At 51.8% G+C, this 20,195-nt stretch overlaps 1 protein-coding gene across 1 annotated transcript in view; it reads right to left on the bottom strand.

Moving 5' to 3' along the window:
* The window catches only part of galk1 (galactokinase 1), a 48,411-nt gene extending 46,335 nt beyond the window's left edge, over positions 1-2,076 (bottom strand). Inside the window, exons 1-2 of the mRNA XM_072482929.1 lie at positions 1,905-2,076; positions 265-454 (exon numbers count right to left, since the gene is read on the bottom strand). Of these exons, the coding sequence (XP_072339030.1) occupies positions 265-454; positions 1,905-2,063 (349 nt within the window). The 5' untranslated portion in view covers positions 2,064-2,076. The remainder of the gene's footprint in view (positions 1-264; positions 455-1,904) is intronic.
* Between the last annotated feature and the right edge of the window lie 18,119 nt (positions 2,077-20,195).

Raw genomic sequence — 20,195 nt, 5'->3', positions numbered from 1 at the left:
AATTTAACGTGGTCAATCCACTTATCATGCACATCTATGGGTTGTGGGGGTGAGACCCACGCAGACACAGGGAGAATGTGCAAATGCCACACGGACAGCGACCCAGAGCCTCGATCGAACCTGCTAACCACAGCGCCACCGTGCTGCCCACTTTATTGTATTCATTAACAACTTTCTTTTATTGATGGCTCCTAGTTTTGGACAGATGAAAACAAATCACAGCTCAAAATATTGGCTAGCTATTGGTGTTACATGTGGTCCTACCCCTGAAATGTTGAATAACTCCCTTCACATAGTTAGCCCAGCGAGGTAACCCAGGGCTCAGAGGATTTGATTCAGTTGGCACAGGAAATTCCAGTCGCGTTGGTTCATCTACCTCCTTTGCTGTGGTAAGCAAGGAGATTATCCCATCTGGACTTCGACATCCAACCACCACTGTGACCATTGGGAGAGCCTGAGGGATGAACAGATTGTTCCCAGTTATAAACGGAAGAACGGAGCCACAGAATCTGCAGCTTCTCCTCATGTTCACCCCTTAGCTCAGAACCCAATCCTCCACAAAATCCTTCTCATTCAGGACCTGCAAGTATTTTTGTCCAAGCAGCTTCTTGAATTTTCAGTCTCAAAGTGCCAAACCATTTTCAATACCAGTCATTTTTGAAGTGTAGGACGAAGTCAGCCAATTTAAACAGAGCAAGGTCCCAGTCAGCAGATACTGACCCCCCCCTCCATCCTCCTCTCCACATCCCCCGCACTCTCATCTCATCACCCCCACTCTTACCCCATCCCCACCTCTTCCCGTCCCCACTCTCCCCCCCTTCTCCCCACTCTCCCCTCCTCCCTTTCTCACCCCATCCCTACTCCTCCCTCTCTACTTCCCCACTCCTCGCTCTCTCTCCATCCCCACACCCTCCCTCACTCAATTCCCACTCCCCTCCCTCTCTTACCCCCTCCTCCCTCCCTCCTCCCCCTCCCCCCCTCCCTCCCCACTCCTCCCCCCGCCCTCCCTCCTCCCCACTCCTCCCTCCCTCACCCCTCCACACTCCTCCCTCCCTCACCCTCCCCACCCCTCCCTCCCCCTTCCCTCCCTCCCCACTCCTCCCTCCCTCACCCCTCCCTCACCCTCACCCCCTCCCTCACCCTCCACACTCCTCCCTCCCTCACCCTCCCCACTCCTCCCTCCCTCCCTCACCCTCCCCACTCCTCCCTCCCTCACCCCTCCCTCACCCTCCTCACTCCTCCCTCCCTCACCCTCCCCACTCCTCCCTCCCTCACCCTCCCCACTCCTCCCTCCCTCCTCCCCTCACCCCCTCCTCCCTCCCTCCCTAACCCCCTCCTCCCTCCCTCCCTAACCCCCTCCTCCTTCCCTCCCTCACCCCCTCCTCCTTCCCTCCCTCACCCCCTCCTCCCCCCCTCACCCCCTCCTCCCTCCCTCCCTCCCCTTACCACACTCCTCCCCCCCACTCCTCCCCCACTCTTCCCCCCTCCCCACTCTTCCCCCCTCCCCACTCTTCCCCCCTCCCCACTCTTCCCCCCTCCCCCACTCCTCCCCCCCCACCCCCACTCCTCCTCCCCTCCCACCCCCACTCCTCCTCCCCTCCCCACTCCTCCCCCTCCCCACTCCTCCCCCTCACCACACTCCTCCCCCCTCACCCCCTCCTCCCCACTCCTCCCTCCCTCAGCCCATCCCCACTCCTCCCATTTTCCCCACTGAGTAAAAAGTTTTTTCTTCAAATTCCCCTTAAACCTCCTATCCTGATCTTGAACGTGTCCCCTTGAAACTGACCCTTTACCTCAGGGAAGCTAAACAGATGATCATCCCGCCCGATTGCCACACTCCTCCATCCGCCTCTCACCCCTTCTCCACTTCCTCATCCATCCATCCATCCCTCTCCCTCCCTCACCACAGGCAGGACGAATCCCTGGTTATAATCCGTATGTTCTCCAATGAGATTCACTCTTCCCGGAGCAGCAACGCTAACACTTGGGTCGCAGCCCGGGAAATTCTCTCTGAAAACTTTCAGCGTCTCCTCCAACAAGACTGCAGCTTCACATTCCGCCATGCTCACCCCGCCCCGCCCACTGGCCCCCTGCCTGTCAGTCAGCCAGCCCGCCCCGCCCACTGGCCCCCTGCCTGTCAGTCAGTCAGCCCGCCCCGCCCACTGGCCCCCTGCCTGTCAGTCAGCCAGCCCGCCCCGCCCTCTGGCCCCCTGGCTGTCAGTCAGTCAGCCCGCCCCGCCCACTGGCCCCCTGCCTGTCAGTCAGCCAGCCCGCCCCGCCCACTGGCCCCCTGCCTGTCAGTCAGTCAGCCCGCCCCGCCCACTGGCCCCCTGCCTGTCAGTCAGCCAGCCCGCCCCGCCCTCTGGCCCCCTGGCTGTCAGTCAGTCAGCCCGCCCCGCCCACTGGCCCCCTGCCTGTCAGTCAGCCAGCCCGCCCCGCCCACTGGCCCCCTGCCTGTCAGTCAGTCAGCCCGCCCCGCCCACTGGCCCCCTGCCTGTCAGTCAGTCAGCCCGCCCCGCCCACTGGCCCCCTGCCTGTCAGTCAGCCAGCCCGCCCCGCCCACTGGCCCCCTGCCTGTCAGTCAGCCAGCCCGCCCCGCCCACTGGCCAACTCCCTGTCAGTCAACCAGCCCGCCCCGCCCACTGGCCCCCTGCCTGTCAGTCAGCCAGCCCGCCCCGCCCACTGGCCCCCTGCCTGTCAGTCAGCCAGCCCGCCCCGCCCACTGGCCCCCTGCCTGTCAGTCAGTCAGCCCGCCCCGCCCACTGGCCCCCTGCCTGTCAGTCAGTCAGCCCACCCCGCCCACTGGCCCACTCCCTGTCAGTCAGTCAGCCCGCCCCGCCCACTGGCCCCCTGCCAGTCAGTCAGTCAGCCCGCCCCGCCCAATGGCCCCCTGCCTGTCAGTCAGCCAGCCCGCCCCGCCCACTGGCCCCCTGCCAGTCAGTCAGTCAGCCCGCCCCGCCCACTGGCCCCCTGCCTGTCAGTCAGCCAGCCCGCCCCGCCCACTGGCCCCCTGCCTGTCAGTCAGTCAGCCCGCCCACTGGCCTGGCCCCCTGCCTGTCAGTCAGCCCGCCCCGCCCACTGGGCCCCAGCCTGTCAGTCAGCCCGCCCCGCCCACTGGCCCCCTGCCAGTCAGTCAGTAGCCCGCCCCGCCCACTGGCCCCCTGCCTGTCAGTCAACCCGCCCCGCCCACTGGCATGGCCCCCTGCCTGTCAGTCAGACGGCCCCGCCCCCTGCCCCAGGCCCGTTGACCACCGCGCCTCGCCCCCTTCACCCCTGAGCACCGCCCCCTCACGCCGCGCCCCGCCCCTTCACTATTGGCTATTGGCTGCTGGCGGGCGCTGCCCTGAATGACGACACTTTTTGTTTGTGCCCAAATTGAAATCGTGCCTCGCGCCGATGGTCTGATTGACACCTAGCTTCATAGCCCCGGCCCGATGCTCTGACTGACACCTAGCTTCATAGCCCCGGCCCGATGGTCTGACTGATACCTAGCTTCATAGCCCCGGCCCGATGGTCTGACTAACACCTAGCTTCATAGCTCCGGCCCGATGCTCTGACTGACACCTAGCTTCATAGCCCCGGCCCGATGCTCTGACTGACACCTAGCTTCATAGCCCCGGCCCGATGGTCTGACTGATACCTAGCTTCATAGCCCCGGCCCGATGGTCTGACTAACACCTAGCTTCATAGCTCCGGCCCGATGCTCTGACTGACACCTAGCTTCATAGCCCCGGCCCGATGGTCTGATTGACACCTAGCTTCATAGCCCCGGCCCAATGGTCTGACTGACACCTAGCTTCATAGCCCCGGCCCAATGCTCTGACTGACACCAAGCTTCATAGCCCCGGCCCGATGGTCTGACTGACACCTAGCTTCATAGCCCCGGCCCAATGGTCTGATTGACACCTAGCTTCATTGCCCCGGCCCAATGGTCTGACTGACACCTAGCTTCATAGCCCCGGCCCAATGCTCTGACTGACACCTAGCTTCATAGCCCCGGCCCAATGCTCTGATTGACACCTCGCTTCATAGCCCCGGCCCAATGGTCTAATTGACACCTAGCTTCATAGCCCCGGCCCAATGGTCTGACTGACACCTAGCTTCATAGCCCCGGCCCGATGGTCTGACTAACACCTAGCTTCATAGCCCCGACCCGATGGTCTAATTGACACCTAGCTTCATAGCCCCGGCCCGATGGTCTAATTGACACCTAGCTTCATAGCCCCGGCCCGATGGTCTGACTAACACCTAGCTTCATAGCCCCGACCCGATGGTCTAATTGACACCTAGCTTCATAGCCCCGGCCCGATGGTCTAATTGACACCAAGCTTCATAGCCCCGGCCCGATGGTCTGACTAACACCTAGCTTCATAGCCCCGGCCCGATGGTCTGACTGACACCTAGCTTCATAGCCCCGGCCCGAATGTCTGATTGACACCTAGCTTCATAGCCCCGGCCAAATGGTCTGATTGACACCTAGCTTCATAGCCCCGGCTCAATGGTCTGATTGACACCTAGCTTCATAGCCCCGGCCCGAATGTCTGATTGACACCTAGCTTCATAGCCCCGGCCCGAATGTCTGATTGACACCTAGCTTCATAGCCCCAGCCCAATAGTCTGACTGACACCTAGCTTCATAGCCCCGGCCCAATGCTCTGATTGACACCTAGCTTCATAGCCCCGGCCCGAATGTCTGATTGACACCTAGCTTCATAGCCCCGGCCCGATGGTCTGACTGACACCTAGCTTCATAGCCCCGGCCCAATGGTCTGATTGACACCTAGCTTCATAGCCCCGGCCAAATGGACTGATTGACACCTAGCTTCATAGCCCCGGCCCGAATGTCTGATTGACACCTAGCTTCATAGCCCCGGCCCGAATGTCTGATTGACACCGACCTTCATAGCCCCGGCCCAATAGTCTGACTGACACCTAGCTTCATAGCCCCGGCCCGATGGTCTGACTGACACCTAGCTTCATAGCCCCGGCCCAATGGTCTGATTGACACCTAGCTTCATAGCCCCGGCCCAATGGTCTGACTGACACCAAGCTTCATAGCCCCGGCCCGATGGTCTGACTGACACCTAGCTTCATAGCCCCGGCCCGATGCTCTGATTGACACCTAGCTTCATAGCCCCGGCCCGATGGTCTGACTGACACCTAGCTTCACAGCCCCGGCCCGATGGTCTGATTGACACCTAGCTTCATAGCCCCGGCCCGATGGTCTGACTGACACCTAGCTTCACAGCCCCGGCCCGATGGTCTGACTGACACCTAGCTTCATAGCCCCGGCCCAATGGTCTGATTGACACCTAGCTTCACAGCCCCGGCCCGATGGTCTGATTGACACCTAGCTTCATAGCCCCGGCCCGATGGTCTGACTGACACCTAGCTTCATAGCCACGGCCCCATGGTCTGACTGACACCTAGCTTCACAGCCCCGGCTCAATGCTCTGATTGACAGCTAGCTTCATAGCCCCTGCCCAATGGTCCGACTGACAGCTAGCTTCATAGCCCCGGCCCAATGCTCTGAATGACACCTAGCTTCATAGCCCCGGCCCAATGGTCTGACTGACACCCAGCTTCATAGCCCCGGCCCAATGGTCTGATTGACACCTAGCTTCATAGCCCCGGGCCAATGGTCTGACTGACACCTAGCTTCATAGCCCCGGCCCAATGGTCTGATTGACACCTAGCTTCATAGCCCCGGGCCAATGGTCTGACTGACACCTAGCTTCATAGCCCTGGCCCAATGGCCTGATTGACACCTAGCTTCATAGCCCCGGGCCAATGGTCTGACTGACACCTAGCTTCATAGCCCCGGCCCGATGGTCTGACTGATACCTAGCTTCATAGCCCCGGCCCGATGGTCTGACTGATACCTAGCTTCATAGCCCCGGCCCGATGGTCTGACTGATACCTAGCTTCATAGCCCCGGCCCAATGGTCTGATTGACACCTAGCTTCATAGCCCCGGGCCAATGGTCTGACTGACACCTAGCTTCATAGCCCCGGCCCGATGCTCTGACTGACACCTAGCTTCATAGCCCCGGCCCGATGGTCTGACTGACACCTAGCTTCATAGCCCCGGCCCGATGCTCTGAATGACACCTAGCTTCATAGCCCCGGCCCGATGGTCTGACTGACACCTAGCTTCATAGCCCCGGCCCGATGGTCCGACTGACACCTAGATTCATAGCCCCGGCCCGATGGTCTGACTGATACCTAGCTTCATAGCCCCGGCCCCATGGTCTGACTGACACCTAGCTTCATAGCCCCGGCCCAATGGTCTGATTGACACCTAGCTTCATAGCCCCGGCCCAATGGTCTGATTGACACCTAGCTTCATAGCCTCGGCCCAATGGTCTAATTGACACCTAGCTTCATAGCCCCACCCAATGCTCTGATTGACAGCTAACTTCATAGCCCTGCCCCGATGCTCTGATTGACAGCTAGCTTCATAGCCCCGGCCCAATGGTCTAATTGACACCTAGCTTCATAGCCCAACCCAATGCTCTGATTGACAGCTAACTTCATAGCCCCGCCCCGATGCTCTGATTGACAGCTAGATTCATAGCCCCACCCCAATGCTCTAATTGACACCTAGCTTCATAGCCCCGCCCAATGCTCTGATTGACAGCTAACTTCATAGCCCCGCCCCGATGCTCTGATTGACAGCTAGATTCATAGCCCCACCCCAATGCTCTAATTGACACCTAGCTTCATAGCCCCGCCCAATGCTCTGATTGACAGCTAGCTTCACAGACCTGCCCCAATGCTCTGATTGATACCTAGCATCATAGCCCCGCCCCCACACTCTGATTGACATCTAGCATCATAGCCCTGCCCCAAGGCTCTGATTGACATCTAGCATCATGGCCCCGCCCCAATGCTCTAATTGACAGCTCAGTTCACAGCCCCGCCCCAATGCTCTGATTGACAAATCGGTACATAGCCCCGCCCCAATGCTCTGATTGACAAATCGGTTCACAGTCCCGCCCCAATGCTCTAATTGACAGCTCAGTTCACAGCCCCACCCCAATGCTCTGATTGACAAATTGGTTCACAGCCCTGCCCCAATGCACTGACTGTCAAATCGGTACATAGTCCCGCCCCAGTGCTCTGATTGACAAATCGGTTCACAGCCCCGCCCCCAATGCTCTGGTTGACAGCTCCATTCACAGCCCACCCCAATACTCTGATTGTTAGCTCTGTTCATAGCCAGGGCGGCAAGTAGCACAGTGGTTAGCAATGTTGCTTCACAGTGAGGATTGCATGTTGATGAGGTGTTGACAGACATGATGATGGAGTAGGGTAGCACAGTGGTTAGCACTGTTGCTTCTAAGCGCCAGGGACCTGGGTTTGATACCCAGCATGGATCACTGTGCAAAGACCAATACAGCTAGTTTCACAGCTCCGGCCCCACTGCTCTGATTGACAGCAAGGTTCACAGCTCCGGCCCCAATTATCTGATTGACAGCAAGGTTCACAGCTCCGGCCCCAATGCTCTGAATGACAGCTAGGTTCATTGCCCAGGCCCCACTGCTCTGATTGACAGCTAGGTTCACAGCTCCGGCCCCAATGCTCTGATTGACAGCTAGATTCACAGCTCCGGCCCCAATGCTCTGATTGACAGTGAGGTTCACACCTCCGGCCCCAATGCTCTGATTGACAGCAAGGTTCACAGCCATGCCCTCAATGCTCTGATTGACAGTGAGGTTCACACCTCCGGCCCCAATGCTCTGATTGACAGCAAGGTTCACAGCCATGCCCTCAATGCTCTGATTGACAGTGAGGTTCACACCTCCGGCCCCAATGCTCTGATTGACAGCTAGGTTCACAGACCCACAATATAAATAAAAATCCCGATCAAACCCCAAAAAAAACGTCCCCCCACCCCTCCCCTCATCAGTCAATGGTAAAAAAAACTCCCGAAAGTGCATGATGACTAACCCCAACAATTGTAGAACCCCTCCTATGCCCCCTCAGCTCAAACTTGACCTTCTCCAGGGTGAAAAACCAGCAGGTGCACCCCCCCCCCCCCCCCCGCCAAGCCGAGTCACAGGGTGGAGAGGCTAACTGCCACCCTACGTGTGATCATCGAGTTGAAGACTAAAATATGTGCCCCGCTCCCGCCTGCCACTAGGTCCGGTCCAACACCCGAATATGGCTTCTAGGGGACCTGGCTCCACATCGATTTGTAAGACTCCTATGATTGTGCTGACTACTGTCCTCCAAAAACTTTCCAGCTTCGGGCAGGACCAAAACATACGAACATGGTTTGCGAGGCCCCTCCCACATCGCTCGCAGTCCCTCTTCCAATGCCCTCCCTGCTCCTCCTCCCACTTTGCCTGATTCCCATCCATGGACGCTCTATTCCCCCTCCAGGATCATCCTGTAGATCACAGAAACTACCCCACTCTCCTGCCCCCCGCTGACAGCAGCGCCACCAGCAACAAAGAGACTGACTCAATTGGGAAAGTCGGGGAAACCTTTCTTGCAAAGTCTCGAACCTGCATGTACCTAAACCCTTCCCCCTGCGCCAACCCATACTTCTCCCCCGACTCCTCTAGGCTCGTGAATCGCCCCCAAGGGGCGCTCCTGTCAGCCTTCATTTCCTTGATCCCACTCTCATGCCATCTCCTTTGCCACACATCCATCCTACCCGGCTCCAACCCATGAATCCCCCTAATCGACATCACCCCTGATCCTGCCCCAAGCTGCCTAAATTGCCTCCAAATCTTTAATGTGGCCACCACCACCAGATTCACCAAATAATTTCCTGGAGCCATTGGAAGCTGTGCCGTTGCCAGTGCCCACAACCCTGACCCCCTGTATGAGCCCGCCTCCATCCCGACCCAGCGGGCCTCCCCCTTCTTGCTCCAAACCCCCACCTTTTCTGCATTCGCCGACCAGGGCAGCACGGTAGCACAGTGGTTAGCACTGTTGCTTCACAGTGCCAGGGACCCAGGTTCGATTCCCAGCTTGGGTCACTGTCCGTGCGGAGTCTGCACGTTCTCCGGTTTCCTCCCACAAGTCCCGAAAGACGTACTTGTTAGGTGATTTGGACATTCTGAATTCTCTCTCAGTGTACCCGAACAGGTGCCGGAGTGTGGCTACTAGGGGCTTTTCACAGTAACTTCATTGCATTGTTAATGTAAGCCTTCTTGTGACACTAATAAAGATTATTATTATAAATAATAGTACACCTTGTTTGGGAGGCCTAACTGCGCCCCCCCCCCGCCCCTCCCCCCGCTCCTGTCATCCTCTCTGCAGGACAACCCTCCTAATCCTGGCCACCATCCCCCACCCCCCACCCCACCCTCCCAATAAACGAGAAGATCAACTTGTCCACCCTCCTGAAGATGGACTTCGATATTTCAGGCCCTGAAATAAAAACAAGAATCATGGAAAAACATTCATTTCAACTGCTTGCACCTGGCCCACCAACGACAGAGGGACGATGTCCCACCTTGCCAAATCAGCCTTCACCCTCCCCACTGAACTAGTGAAACTATATTTTCGGAGCCTTCCCCAATCCTGGGCCACCTGCACTCCCAAGTACCTAAAGTGGGTTGCCGCCAAACAAAATGGCAGCACCCCCACCCTCACTCCTATTCTCGGTGGGGATACCATAAAAATACTTACTCTTGCCTAAATTCAATTATATCCCGAGAATGTCCCGAATCTCTGGAGCAGCTCATTATACTCTCCACCGACGCGCTCGGTTCCGAGATATACAACAGCAGATCAATGGTGCATAAGGACACCCTATATCCCACCGCCCACCTCACTATCCCCTTCCATAGCCCTGAGCTCCTTAGCGCAATGGGCCAAGGCCTCCATAGCCAATGAAACAACAGGGAGGGGCATAGGGCACCCCTGTCTCATGCCCCGGAGCTGTGCAAACTACCCTGGATTCATGTTGTTTGTGCAAACACTCACCATCGGCTCCTTATACAAGAGCCGTTCCCACGCCACGAACCTCAGTCCAATTCCAAATCCCTCCAATACTGCCATGAAGTAATCCCAATCTATACGATCAAATGCCTTTTCTGCGTCCAGTGCCACCACCATCTCCGTCTCCTTTCCCTCCGCCGAAGACAGGACCACGTTCAACAACCTCCACATTTTTGAGATCAGTTGCCTTCCCTTCACACCTTTGCCAATATCTTGACATCTACATTCAGTGGGGATATGGTCCTGTACAACCCACACTCCACTGGATCCTTATCCTTCTTTACCAGCAATGAAATAGAATCTTGCCCCATCGTTTGCGGCAAGATACCCCTGCCTATCACATCTTCAAACATTCCCACCATCAGCGGCGTCAACTTGTCCTTAAGGGCAGCACGGTAGCATAGTGGTTAGCCCAATTGCTTCACAGCTCCAGGGTCCCAGGTTCGATTCCCGGCTTGGGTCACTGTCTGTGCAGAGTCTGCACGTTCTACCCGTGTGTGCGTGGGTTTCCTCCAGGTGCTCCGGTTTCCTCCCACAGTCCAAAGATGTGCAGGTTAGGTGGATTGGCCATAATAAATTGTCCTTAGAGTCCAACATTGCCCTTAGTGTTGGGCGGGGTTACTGGGTTATGGGGATAGGGTGGAGGTATGGGCTTGGGTAGGGTGCTCTTTCCAAGAGCTGGTGCAGTCCCGATGGGCTGAATGGCACCCATCTGCACTGTAAATTCTATAAACCTATAAACTTTCTTATAGAATTCAACTGGGAACCCTTAAGGCCCTGCTCCTTTCCCTGCCTGCAATCTCTCAATCGCCTCCTTCACCTCCTGCTCCCCCACTTTCCCCTCCAACCCTGCTCCATGCTCCTCACCCAGCCCCGGATACTCCAACCTGCCCAGGAACTTCCTCATCTCCCCGCTCCTCCCCAGGACCTAAAAAGATCCTTATAAAATTTCTTGAATACTTTAGCGATCTGCTCCGGGGCCACCACCAGCTTTTCCATCTTGTCCTGTACCTAAACTATTTCCCTCGCTGCCGCATCCCTCTGGAGCTGGCCGGCTAGCATAAGTCCTGCCTTCTCCCCATGCTTGTAGGCCGCCCCCTCACCCTCAACTGGCGCACCGCTTTCCCTGTGGACAACTGATCGGACCTCACCTGCAACTCTTTCCTCTTGGCCAAGAGACACATATCCGGGTCCCCCGCATACCTCCCATCCACCTCCAGAATCTCCTCTGTAGTGACCTGTATATCTGCAGGTATGTAAAGAGTTAACATCTGTAAGTAAGTGCTAGATAACCACTAGATGGCAGCACCAGATATATGTATATAAGGTACACTCAAAGAGAGTTCCCGCCTCTTCGTATCAGGAGTGACTAGTGAACAGAGTATTTGAGACATATCTTAGTGTGCAGGTGTAGTTAATAATTATATATATTTAATCTTATTTATCTAATCTACATTATTTGCTTTATTTGAAGACTTTGAGTGTTACTGAATATCAAGCATACAACCATTCTGGCAATAAGCAAATGAGTAACAAGATGTTACTAAACGTAATATAACATCCTCTATCAGTTTTTGGCACACCTTTCTCTCCTCCTTGTCCACCTTAGCTTTAAATAAAATCACGTCCCTCCTTTACTATTGCCTTCAGAGCCTCCCAAGCCCGGGTAGCACGATGGGGCAGTGGTTAGCACTGCTGTCTCACGGCGCCGAGGTCCCAGGTTTGATCCGAGCTCTGGGTCACTGTCCGTCGTAATGACTGGAATGTAAGAGTTAACAAGTTAATGATAATGCTTCTTACCACGAGACGAAACCACAGAACAGTCATATATGTATCATTTTGGAGATTCTGGGAGTCACAAGTTAGGAGAGAGCTGCATAAGATAGCGAAGCATGAGAGAGAGAGCAGTTGTACTTGAGAAAGTCTGCTAGTTAGAGATAGCATAGTTTAATAGAGAAACCTTCTACTTTAGGAATGTGATTGAATCTTAGTTAGTAGTGTAATAAATGTATGGTTTTGTTTGTTAACAATGCTTTGTGTTCTTTATTCAACACTACTCATCCGAGCCATCCAGGTAAAGCAAAATAGAGAACACAACATGGTACCAGGCGTGGGGTCTTAGAGTAGAATAGTCAGGTTTAGGGAGTAAGAAAGAATTTCCGTTCAAAGAAAGAAAAAAACTTTCAAAAAATAAATCTCAACCAGACTCCAGTAGCAACAATCAGACTCCAGCAGCAACCAGTAACATCACAAAAAGTAAATATCCAGCCGAAGCTTCATGGAAAATCTGCAGATCCCAAAGTTACTCAGGACATCGGGTAATGTAGATGTGAACTGGAAAATTTTCAAACAAGAGTTTGAACTGTATCACTCAGCCTTAAATCTCCAAGCAATCAATGAAAAGTGAAAGATTGTGCTGTTACTCACTTTGGCTGGACCACATGCTATAGCATAACTCATTCCACCTTGAGAACGAAATTGAAAAAATGTATAACTCATTCCACCTTGAGAACGAAATTGAAAAAAATAAGTTTGAAGTGGTCATTGAAAAATTTGATAACTATTGTGAACTTTAAAGAAATGAAAAGCTCAGTAAACAACTGCAAAATAAACAAAAAATAATGCTGGAAGATTCAATTAAAATGTACCCTACAAATAAAGAATCTAAAAATAGATGTGCCAAAATGTTGAATCGGGAACTGGCGCCAAAATTCTCACCTTCGTTGAAGCTCTGGCGCAGCTTGAAATTCAGCGCGTTCAAAAAGATGGCCGATTCGCGCAAGTTCACCTACAGAAAAAACGATTCGCATGTTCAACGTTCTGCGCATGTGCGGGACCAGTTCGCACATGCTCACTTTGAAACACCAGCGATCTGGAAGAATACCGTTCTTTGCATGATGGCACCACTGCCAGGAAGAACAGGAAACTGTTTAGATAAAAAAGAAGTCATTCTAACAAATTTAACAAGTTGGTATTTGCTCAAAGACCAGAAACAAAACCGTATTTTAAGGAAAATGACACACCAAATGGACATCACAAGCACAGAAAAAAGACCAGGTCAGACAACAAAAGTGGTTCAACCAGTTGAACACCTGATCAATTTGAGCTGATGTCTTGTTAGTTATGTACAACACTACCAGAGTGAAGACTGAATACAGACTCAATTTGTGGACTAAAACGTTTATTAAAAATTGTTAACTACTGTACAATATCAGTACCCAATTACATGTAAAGAACTCTTACCATACATATGTTTGTAGAAATCTCCAAACATCTTTGAGAAAAAGGGGGTTGTAATGATATGTATATTGATTGGGATGTAAAGAGTTAACAAGTTAATGATAATGCTTCTTACCACTAGAGGGAACCACTGAACAGCCATATATATGAGTTGGCATAGTTTAATAGAGAAAACCTTCTGATTTAGGAATGTGATTGAACCTTAGTTAGTAGTAAAATAAATTTATAGTTTTGTTTGTGAACAAAACTTTGTGTTCTTCAGCCAACACTACGCATCCAAGCCATCCAGGTAAAGCAAAATAGAGAACAAAACATCCGTGTGGAGTTTGCACATTCTCCCCGTGTTTGCGTAGGTTTCGCCCTAACAACCCAAAGATGTGCAGGTTAGGTGGATTGGCCACGCTAAATTGCCCCTTAATTGGAAAAAATGAATCGGGTACCCTAAATTAATTTTTTTTTAAAGAGCCTCCCAAGCCATCGACTACGAAACCTCCCCCGTGCAATTAAACTCCACATATTCCTCAATCACTGATAGAAATCAACTTTTGGGTTAGCTGTAGATAAGATAGATAAAAGGTTTAATGAAGAAATCCTGTTGGAAAAATCCTTAAATCCTTAAGAGTATTTAACTAAATCAAAATATATTAACCATTAGAGTGATAAAAGCTGAGTACGTGGGAATTGATCAGATAAGACACTCCATTCTCACATTTTGCAAGTTGCTTGGAACAGCTCGACAATTCAAAGCCAATGAAATAAGACTCACATGCCTTCCCAAGCCTGGACAAGATCTGTTTCCATGATAAGTCAGTTAGGGTCATAATGACTTTTCGAAAACTGTGTTAATCTAATTAATGTTAGAGGTGTAATTGCCAAGCCAGGTTATGGAAAAATACAAAATCATTCAAAGACTTGTAGCCATCCAAGATGACCACCTGCAAAGGACCATGGGAATTATGGCTTACCCAGGACTCAGACAGATACACATCCTATGTGTATCTAAAACACAGGTAACCAGACCTGATCAAAACCCCCGCTGGAGAGAGGTGAATGTTGTCCCCTTGTTCAAGAAAGGGAATGGGTATAACCCTGGGAATTATAGGCCGATTAATCTCACTTCGGTCATCGGTAAATTATTGGAAAGGGTCCTGAGGGATAGGATTTATGATCATTTGGAAAGATACAGCTTAATCCAGGATAGTCAGCTCAGATTTGTGAGGGGTAAGTCTTGCCTCACAAGTTTGATTGAATTCTTTGAGGAGGTAACTAAGTACATAGATGAAGGTAGAGCAGTTGATGTCGTATATATGGATTTTAATAAAGCGTTTGATAAGGTGCCCCATGGTCGGCTCATGCAGAAAGTATGGAGGCATGGCATCGAGGGAAATTTGGCCGATTGGATCAGTAACTGGCTATCACATAGAAGACAGAGGGTGGAGGTAGATGGTAAATTTTCATCCTGGAGCCCAGTTACCAGCGGTGTACCACAGGGATCAGTGCTGGGTCCTCTGCTATTTGTGATTTTTATCAATGACTTGGATTATGGAGTTGAAGGTTGGGTTAGTAAATCTGCTGATGACACCAAGATTGGTGGAGTAGTGGATAATGTGGAGGGCTGTTGTAGGCTGCAAAGAGACATTGATAGGATGCAGAGCTGGGCTGAAAAGTGGCAGGTGGAGTTTAGCCCTGATACATGTGAGGTGATTCATTTTGGTAGGACAAATTTGAATGCGGATTACAGGGTTAACGGTAGGGTTCTGAAGAATGTGGAGGAGCAGAGAGATCTCGGAGTTCATGTCCATAGATCTCTGAAAGTTGCCACCCAAGTGGATAGAGCCGTGAAGAAAGCCTATAATCTGTTAGCATTTATTAACAGGGGGATTGAGTTTAAGAGCCGTGAGGTACAAGACCTTGGTGAGACCACATTTGGAGTATTGTGTGCAGTTCTGGTCACCTCATTATAGGAAGGATGTGGAAGCATTGGAAAGGGTACAAAGGAGATTTACCAGGATGCTGCCTGGATTGGAGGGTAGGCCTTATGAGGAAAGGTTGAGCGAGCTAGGGCTTTTCTCATTGGAGCGAAGGAGGATGAGAGGTGACTTAATTAAGGTGTATAAGATGATGAGAGGGATAGAGGAAGAGTGGACGTTCAGTAACTTTTTCCTCAGGTGGATGTAGCTGTTACAAGGGGGCATAACTATAAGGTTCATGGTGGAAGATACAGGAGGGATGTCAGAGGTAGATTCTTTCCTCAGAGAGTGGTTGGGGCGTGAAACGCACACCCAGCTATGGTCGTGGAGTCGGACACTTTGGGAACTTTCAAGTGGTTATTGGATAGGCATATGGAGTGCACTAGAATGATTGGGAGTAGGTTGATTTGACCTTAGTTTCAGACTAGTTCGGCACAACATCGTGGGCCGAAGGGCCTGTACTGTGCTGTACAGTTCTATGTTCTATGTTCTATGTCTGATTCCCAGCCTGCGAACGGCACTTGCTTGCAGTCTTTTGGGCAGTACAGTACTTTGCGTTCACTACAGGCCTCAACCCAGTCACGATCTTGACCGAGCATACCCCCACTCAACTGTTACTAGACGGTAGATTAAAGGATGGTTGAGTCAGCCAAATCAGAGCAGCTCGCTGGACACTACTATTACAAGGCAGGGACATTACGGTAAAACGCACCAAAACCCACACATTTCTGGCCAATAATCTCCAATATGCAGGAACCCCTCTTGAGTGCCAGATCATAGCAGCCCAACACCACACAGGACCCTTTATCCCAAAGTCACCAACGAGCAGGCAGTAAGACACAGGACTCCCGAACCACAGGGGATACTTAAAACATTTATGTAGACGGTTCCTCCACAATCGAAAATGGAGTTAGAATTACTGGTTGTGGAATTTATGTGGAAGACGCGCAGGTTCCTGATCGTTACTCAAAGAAAGGACAATTAACATCACACCCGACCTGTGAATGGCCCTTGGACAAACTTATGTGGAAGACGCCCACTAGAAGAGATCTCTTTAAAATTTCCCGGCCACCTAGGTTCACAAGAACTCGCAGCCATAGCCTATGTAGTTCAGCACCCCGACTCTTTTCCAACGCCCGCAGACAAACACTCGGACAGCCTGTATGTGTGCAACAGCGTAATAGAATTCCTGCCCCTGTGGGAATCTCGAGGTTTTGTTTCAGCCGATGGAAAACCCCTGCCCTCTGCCCCGTTGTCAAAGCACATTCTCAAGACAGCCTCAGCTCGCACGTACGGTATCATTAAAGTAAGAAGCCATCATCGCTCCTCCCCACCGATAATGTAAAGGTAGATGCCTTAGCCAAGGCAGGATCACGCCATGGTCACTTCTGGCAGCCACCCGAAAGCGAACCGATACACTCAGTCCAAGTTTCCCAGACCAATATTGAGGATCTATCTGAAGCCCAAAAAGCAGACGACACCCTCAAACAGGTTTTAGACGGCACCTTCCCAGCCCCCTATGATAAATGGAAGGACGCACTGACTGTACAGGACGGCATAGTTTTATAAAACTGAATTTATGTGGTCCCCACCCAGGACAGAAACCAGCTCATTTACCAATTTCATGACGGACACGGACATCAGGGTATAGACAATACCATTGCCCATTTAAGACCTTTGTGTTGGTGGCCCGATTTAAAAAGCGATGTAACCCATTATGTCGAGAATTGCCTTATCTGTTCTCAGAACAATCCCGAACGTTACTCAAAGAAAGGACAATTACGTCACACCCGACCTGTGAATGGCCCTTGGACAAATTTGCAAATCAATTACATTGGCCCCCTTCCGCCTTGCAGAAACGGTTTCAAGTACGTACTGGTTGTAATCGACACCTTTACTAAATGGGTAGAAGCATTTCCCTCACAGACAAACACAGCAAAGGCCACTGCTAAGATTTTCACCCAACAGATATTCACATGCTGGGGGTCTCCCCCGCAGCATTGAGTCAGACCAAGGTTCACACTTCACTGGCAGAGTCATGCAAAATGTTTTCACAATTTTTGGGATCAGGCAGAAATTCCATATAGCATATCACCCCCAATCCAGCAGCATTGTCGAGAGAATGAATCGAACTTCAAAAGTGACCATGAGGAAGATGGTGCAACAGAACAATACCACGTGGGACACGGTCCTCCCATTTGCTCTCATGTTTATTCAGAACACCGTTTCCAGTTCAACAGGTTTCACCCCCCACACTCTCATGACCAGACAGCCCATGAAGGGAATTGAATATTTATTACGCCTTGATCTGGCAAGCCCCACAGTAACCGCCCTCAACCACGGAAAAGCAGTCCAACAGGTTACAGATAACATTAAAGCGGTACAACTCGCTGCAGCTGTCCGATTAGGCGCTAGAAGGAAGCAGAGTAAAGCCTGCTTTGACAAAACCGTCCACCCCGTAGAGTACACAGTCGGTCAGCAAGTAATGGTTTCACTTTACAACCCCAGTTCTTTCCTCTCCCCCACATTTGCAGGACCCTACTCCATTTCTGACAAAGTGAGCCCCTCCGTGTACAAGGTAACGTACCCCAACGGTAAAACTGGTTGGTTCCACATCAACCAACTCAAAGTCTACCGATCACAATGTAGCCACTCCCACTACATCTCTCTGGCAATAGGAGACGATTACGCCCCACCCATTGACAACCTAGTCCAACCCCTACGCCAACCCTCCCCCAGCCATGCCGGCATTTATCCCTTGTCCACGCCCACAGACCCAAACTTATCTCCGCCCACAGGTACGGACTTTCACCTTGAACCGACGAGAGCGAGAGCCTCCCGGATTTGATTACTATCCTTGAACACTGGCGCGATCTCTCTGCCCCCAGTCACCCCAGCCCCTGGAACCAGATTTAGAAATCTTTGACCCCCCTATATGCCCTTCCCCAGCCACCGCCACATCCACCACCCAACCACAGTAACTTGCCCTCCACTCCCACTGCCCCTGAGCCTCACGACAAACAAGCCCCTCTTTGGAACTGCGACAACTCCTGCAGACTAGTAAGGCACGACGATTTGGATTATCCGACGGCCCACGCGGCCAAGGCTCAGAAACGGCAGCCACGAGTCTGGCAACCGGGAGATGGTGATGATGCAGATACTGACTCTCGTTTCGGTAATGCTTTCACAACACTGTTTGGTACAGAACCCTGAGGTTTCCAGATGATGAGAAAGAGACACTGCCTAAGTATTAAGGTGTCCAAAGTTCTGATGGAGCCTGCCCGCCTTTTTCCTTCTTTTTTCTACTACATGGTTTTAATTCATGTCGCCCGACACAAAATTACTCTTCTGATTGGAGGGTACGATACCCAATCTTATCGCAAAAGCTCTTCACGTATCCTGCATCATTCCAGTTGGGGTCATATATGCCAGTGCCACCAACCTCCCCTCTAGAGATCCTGTCACTATCTTGTAACTGCCCCCCTGGTCCGCCACCACCTTCTCCATCTGAAACCTCACCATCTTTCCCACCAATACCACTATCCCCGAGCCCTGCTATGGAACCCCGAGTGGAACGGGCGGCATGATAGCACAGTGGCTTCACAGCTCCAGGGTCCCAGGTTCGATTCCCGGCTTGGGTCACTGTCTGTGCAGAGTCTGCACGTTCTCCCTGTGTCTGCGTGGGTTTTCTCCGGGTGCTCCGGTTTCTTCCCACAGTCCAAAGATGTGCAGGTTAAGTGGATTAGCTGTGCTAAATTGCCCTCAGTGTCCAAAAAGGGTAGATGGGGTTACTGGGTAATGGGGATAGGGTGGAGGTGTGGGCACCAATATCCTGGGAGGGAGGTTTTCTAGTACTCTTCGGGAGGGTTTAAACTAATTTGGTAGGGGAATGGGAACCGGATTTGTAGTCCAGCAACTAAGGTAGCCGATATTCAGGACGTCAAAGCGTGTAGTGAGGAAGTGGGGAAGGGAACACTGACAAAGGAGAGTACTTGCAGGCACGGAGATGGGTTGAAGTGTGTATACTTCAACGCAAGAAGCATCAGGAATAAGGTGGATGAGCCTAAGGCATGGATCGGTACTTGGGACTACGATGTGGTGGCCATCACGGATACTTGGATAGAAGAGGGGCAGAAATGGTTGTTGGAGGTCCCTGGTTATAGATGTTTCAATAAGATTAGGGAGGGTGGTAAAAGAGGTGGGGGGTGGCATTGTTTAGTAGAGATAGTATAACAGCTGCAGAAAGGCAGTTCGAGGAGTATCAGCCTACTGAGGTAGTATGGGTTGAAGTCAGAAATAGGAAAGGAGCAGTCACCTTGTTAGGAGTTTTCTATAGGCCCCCTAATAGTAGCAGAGATGTGGAGGAACAGATTGGGAAACAGATTTTGGAAAGGTGCAGAGGTCACAGGGTAGTAGTCAGGATGACTTTAACTTCCCAAACATTGAGTGGAAACTCTTTAGATCAAATTGTTTGGATGGGGTGGTGTTTGTGCAGTGTGTCCAGGAAGCTTTTCTGACACAGTATGTAGATTGTCCGACCAGAGGAGGGGCAATATTGGATTTAGTACTTGGTAATGAACCAGGGCAAGTGATAGATTTGTTAGTGGGGGAGCATTTTGGAGATAGGGACCACAATTCTGTGACTTTCACTTTAGTAATGGAGAGGGATAGGTGCGTGCAACAGGGCAAGGTTTACAATTGGGGGAAGGGTAAATACGATGTCAGACAAGAATTGAAGTGCATAAGTTGGGAACATAGACTGTCAGGGAAGGACACAAGTGAAATGTGGAACTTGTTCAAGGAACAGGTACTACGTGTCCTTGATATGTATGTCCCTGTCAGGCAGGGAAGAGATGGTCGAGTGAGGGAACCATGGTTGACAAGAGAGGTTGAATGACTTGTTAAGAGGAAAAAGGAGATTTATGTAAGGCTGAAGAAACATAGTTCAGACAGAGCGCTGGAGGGATACGAGATAGCCAGGAGGGAATTGAAGAAAGGGATTAGGAGAGCTAAGAGAAGGCATGAA

The sequence above is a fragment of the Scyliorhinus torazame genome, chromosome 18 (assembly GCF_047496885.1).
Source record: "Scyliorhinus torazame isolate Kashiwa2021f chromosome 18, sScyTor2.1, whole genome shotgun sequence".
In the NCBI taxonomy this organism is placed as follows: Eukaryota; Metazoa; Chordata; class Chondrichthyes; order Carcharhiniformes; family Scyliorhinidae; genus Scyliorhinus; species Scyliorhinus torazame.
This window is presented reverse-complemented; position numbering and strand designations above follow the sequence as displayed.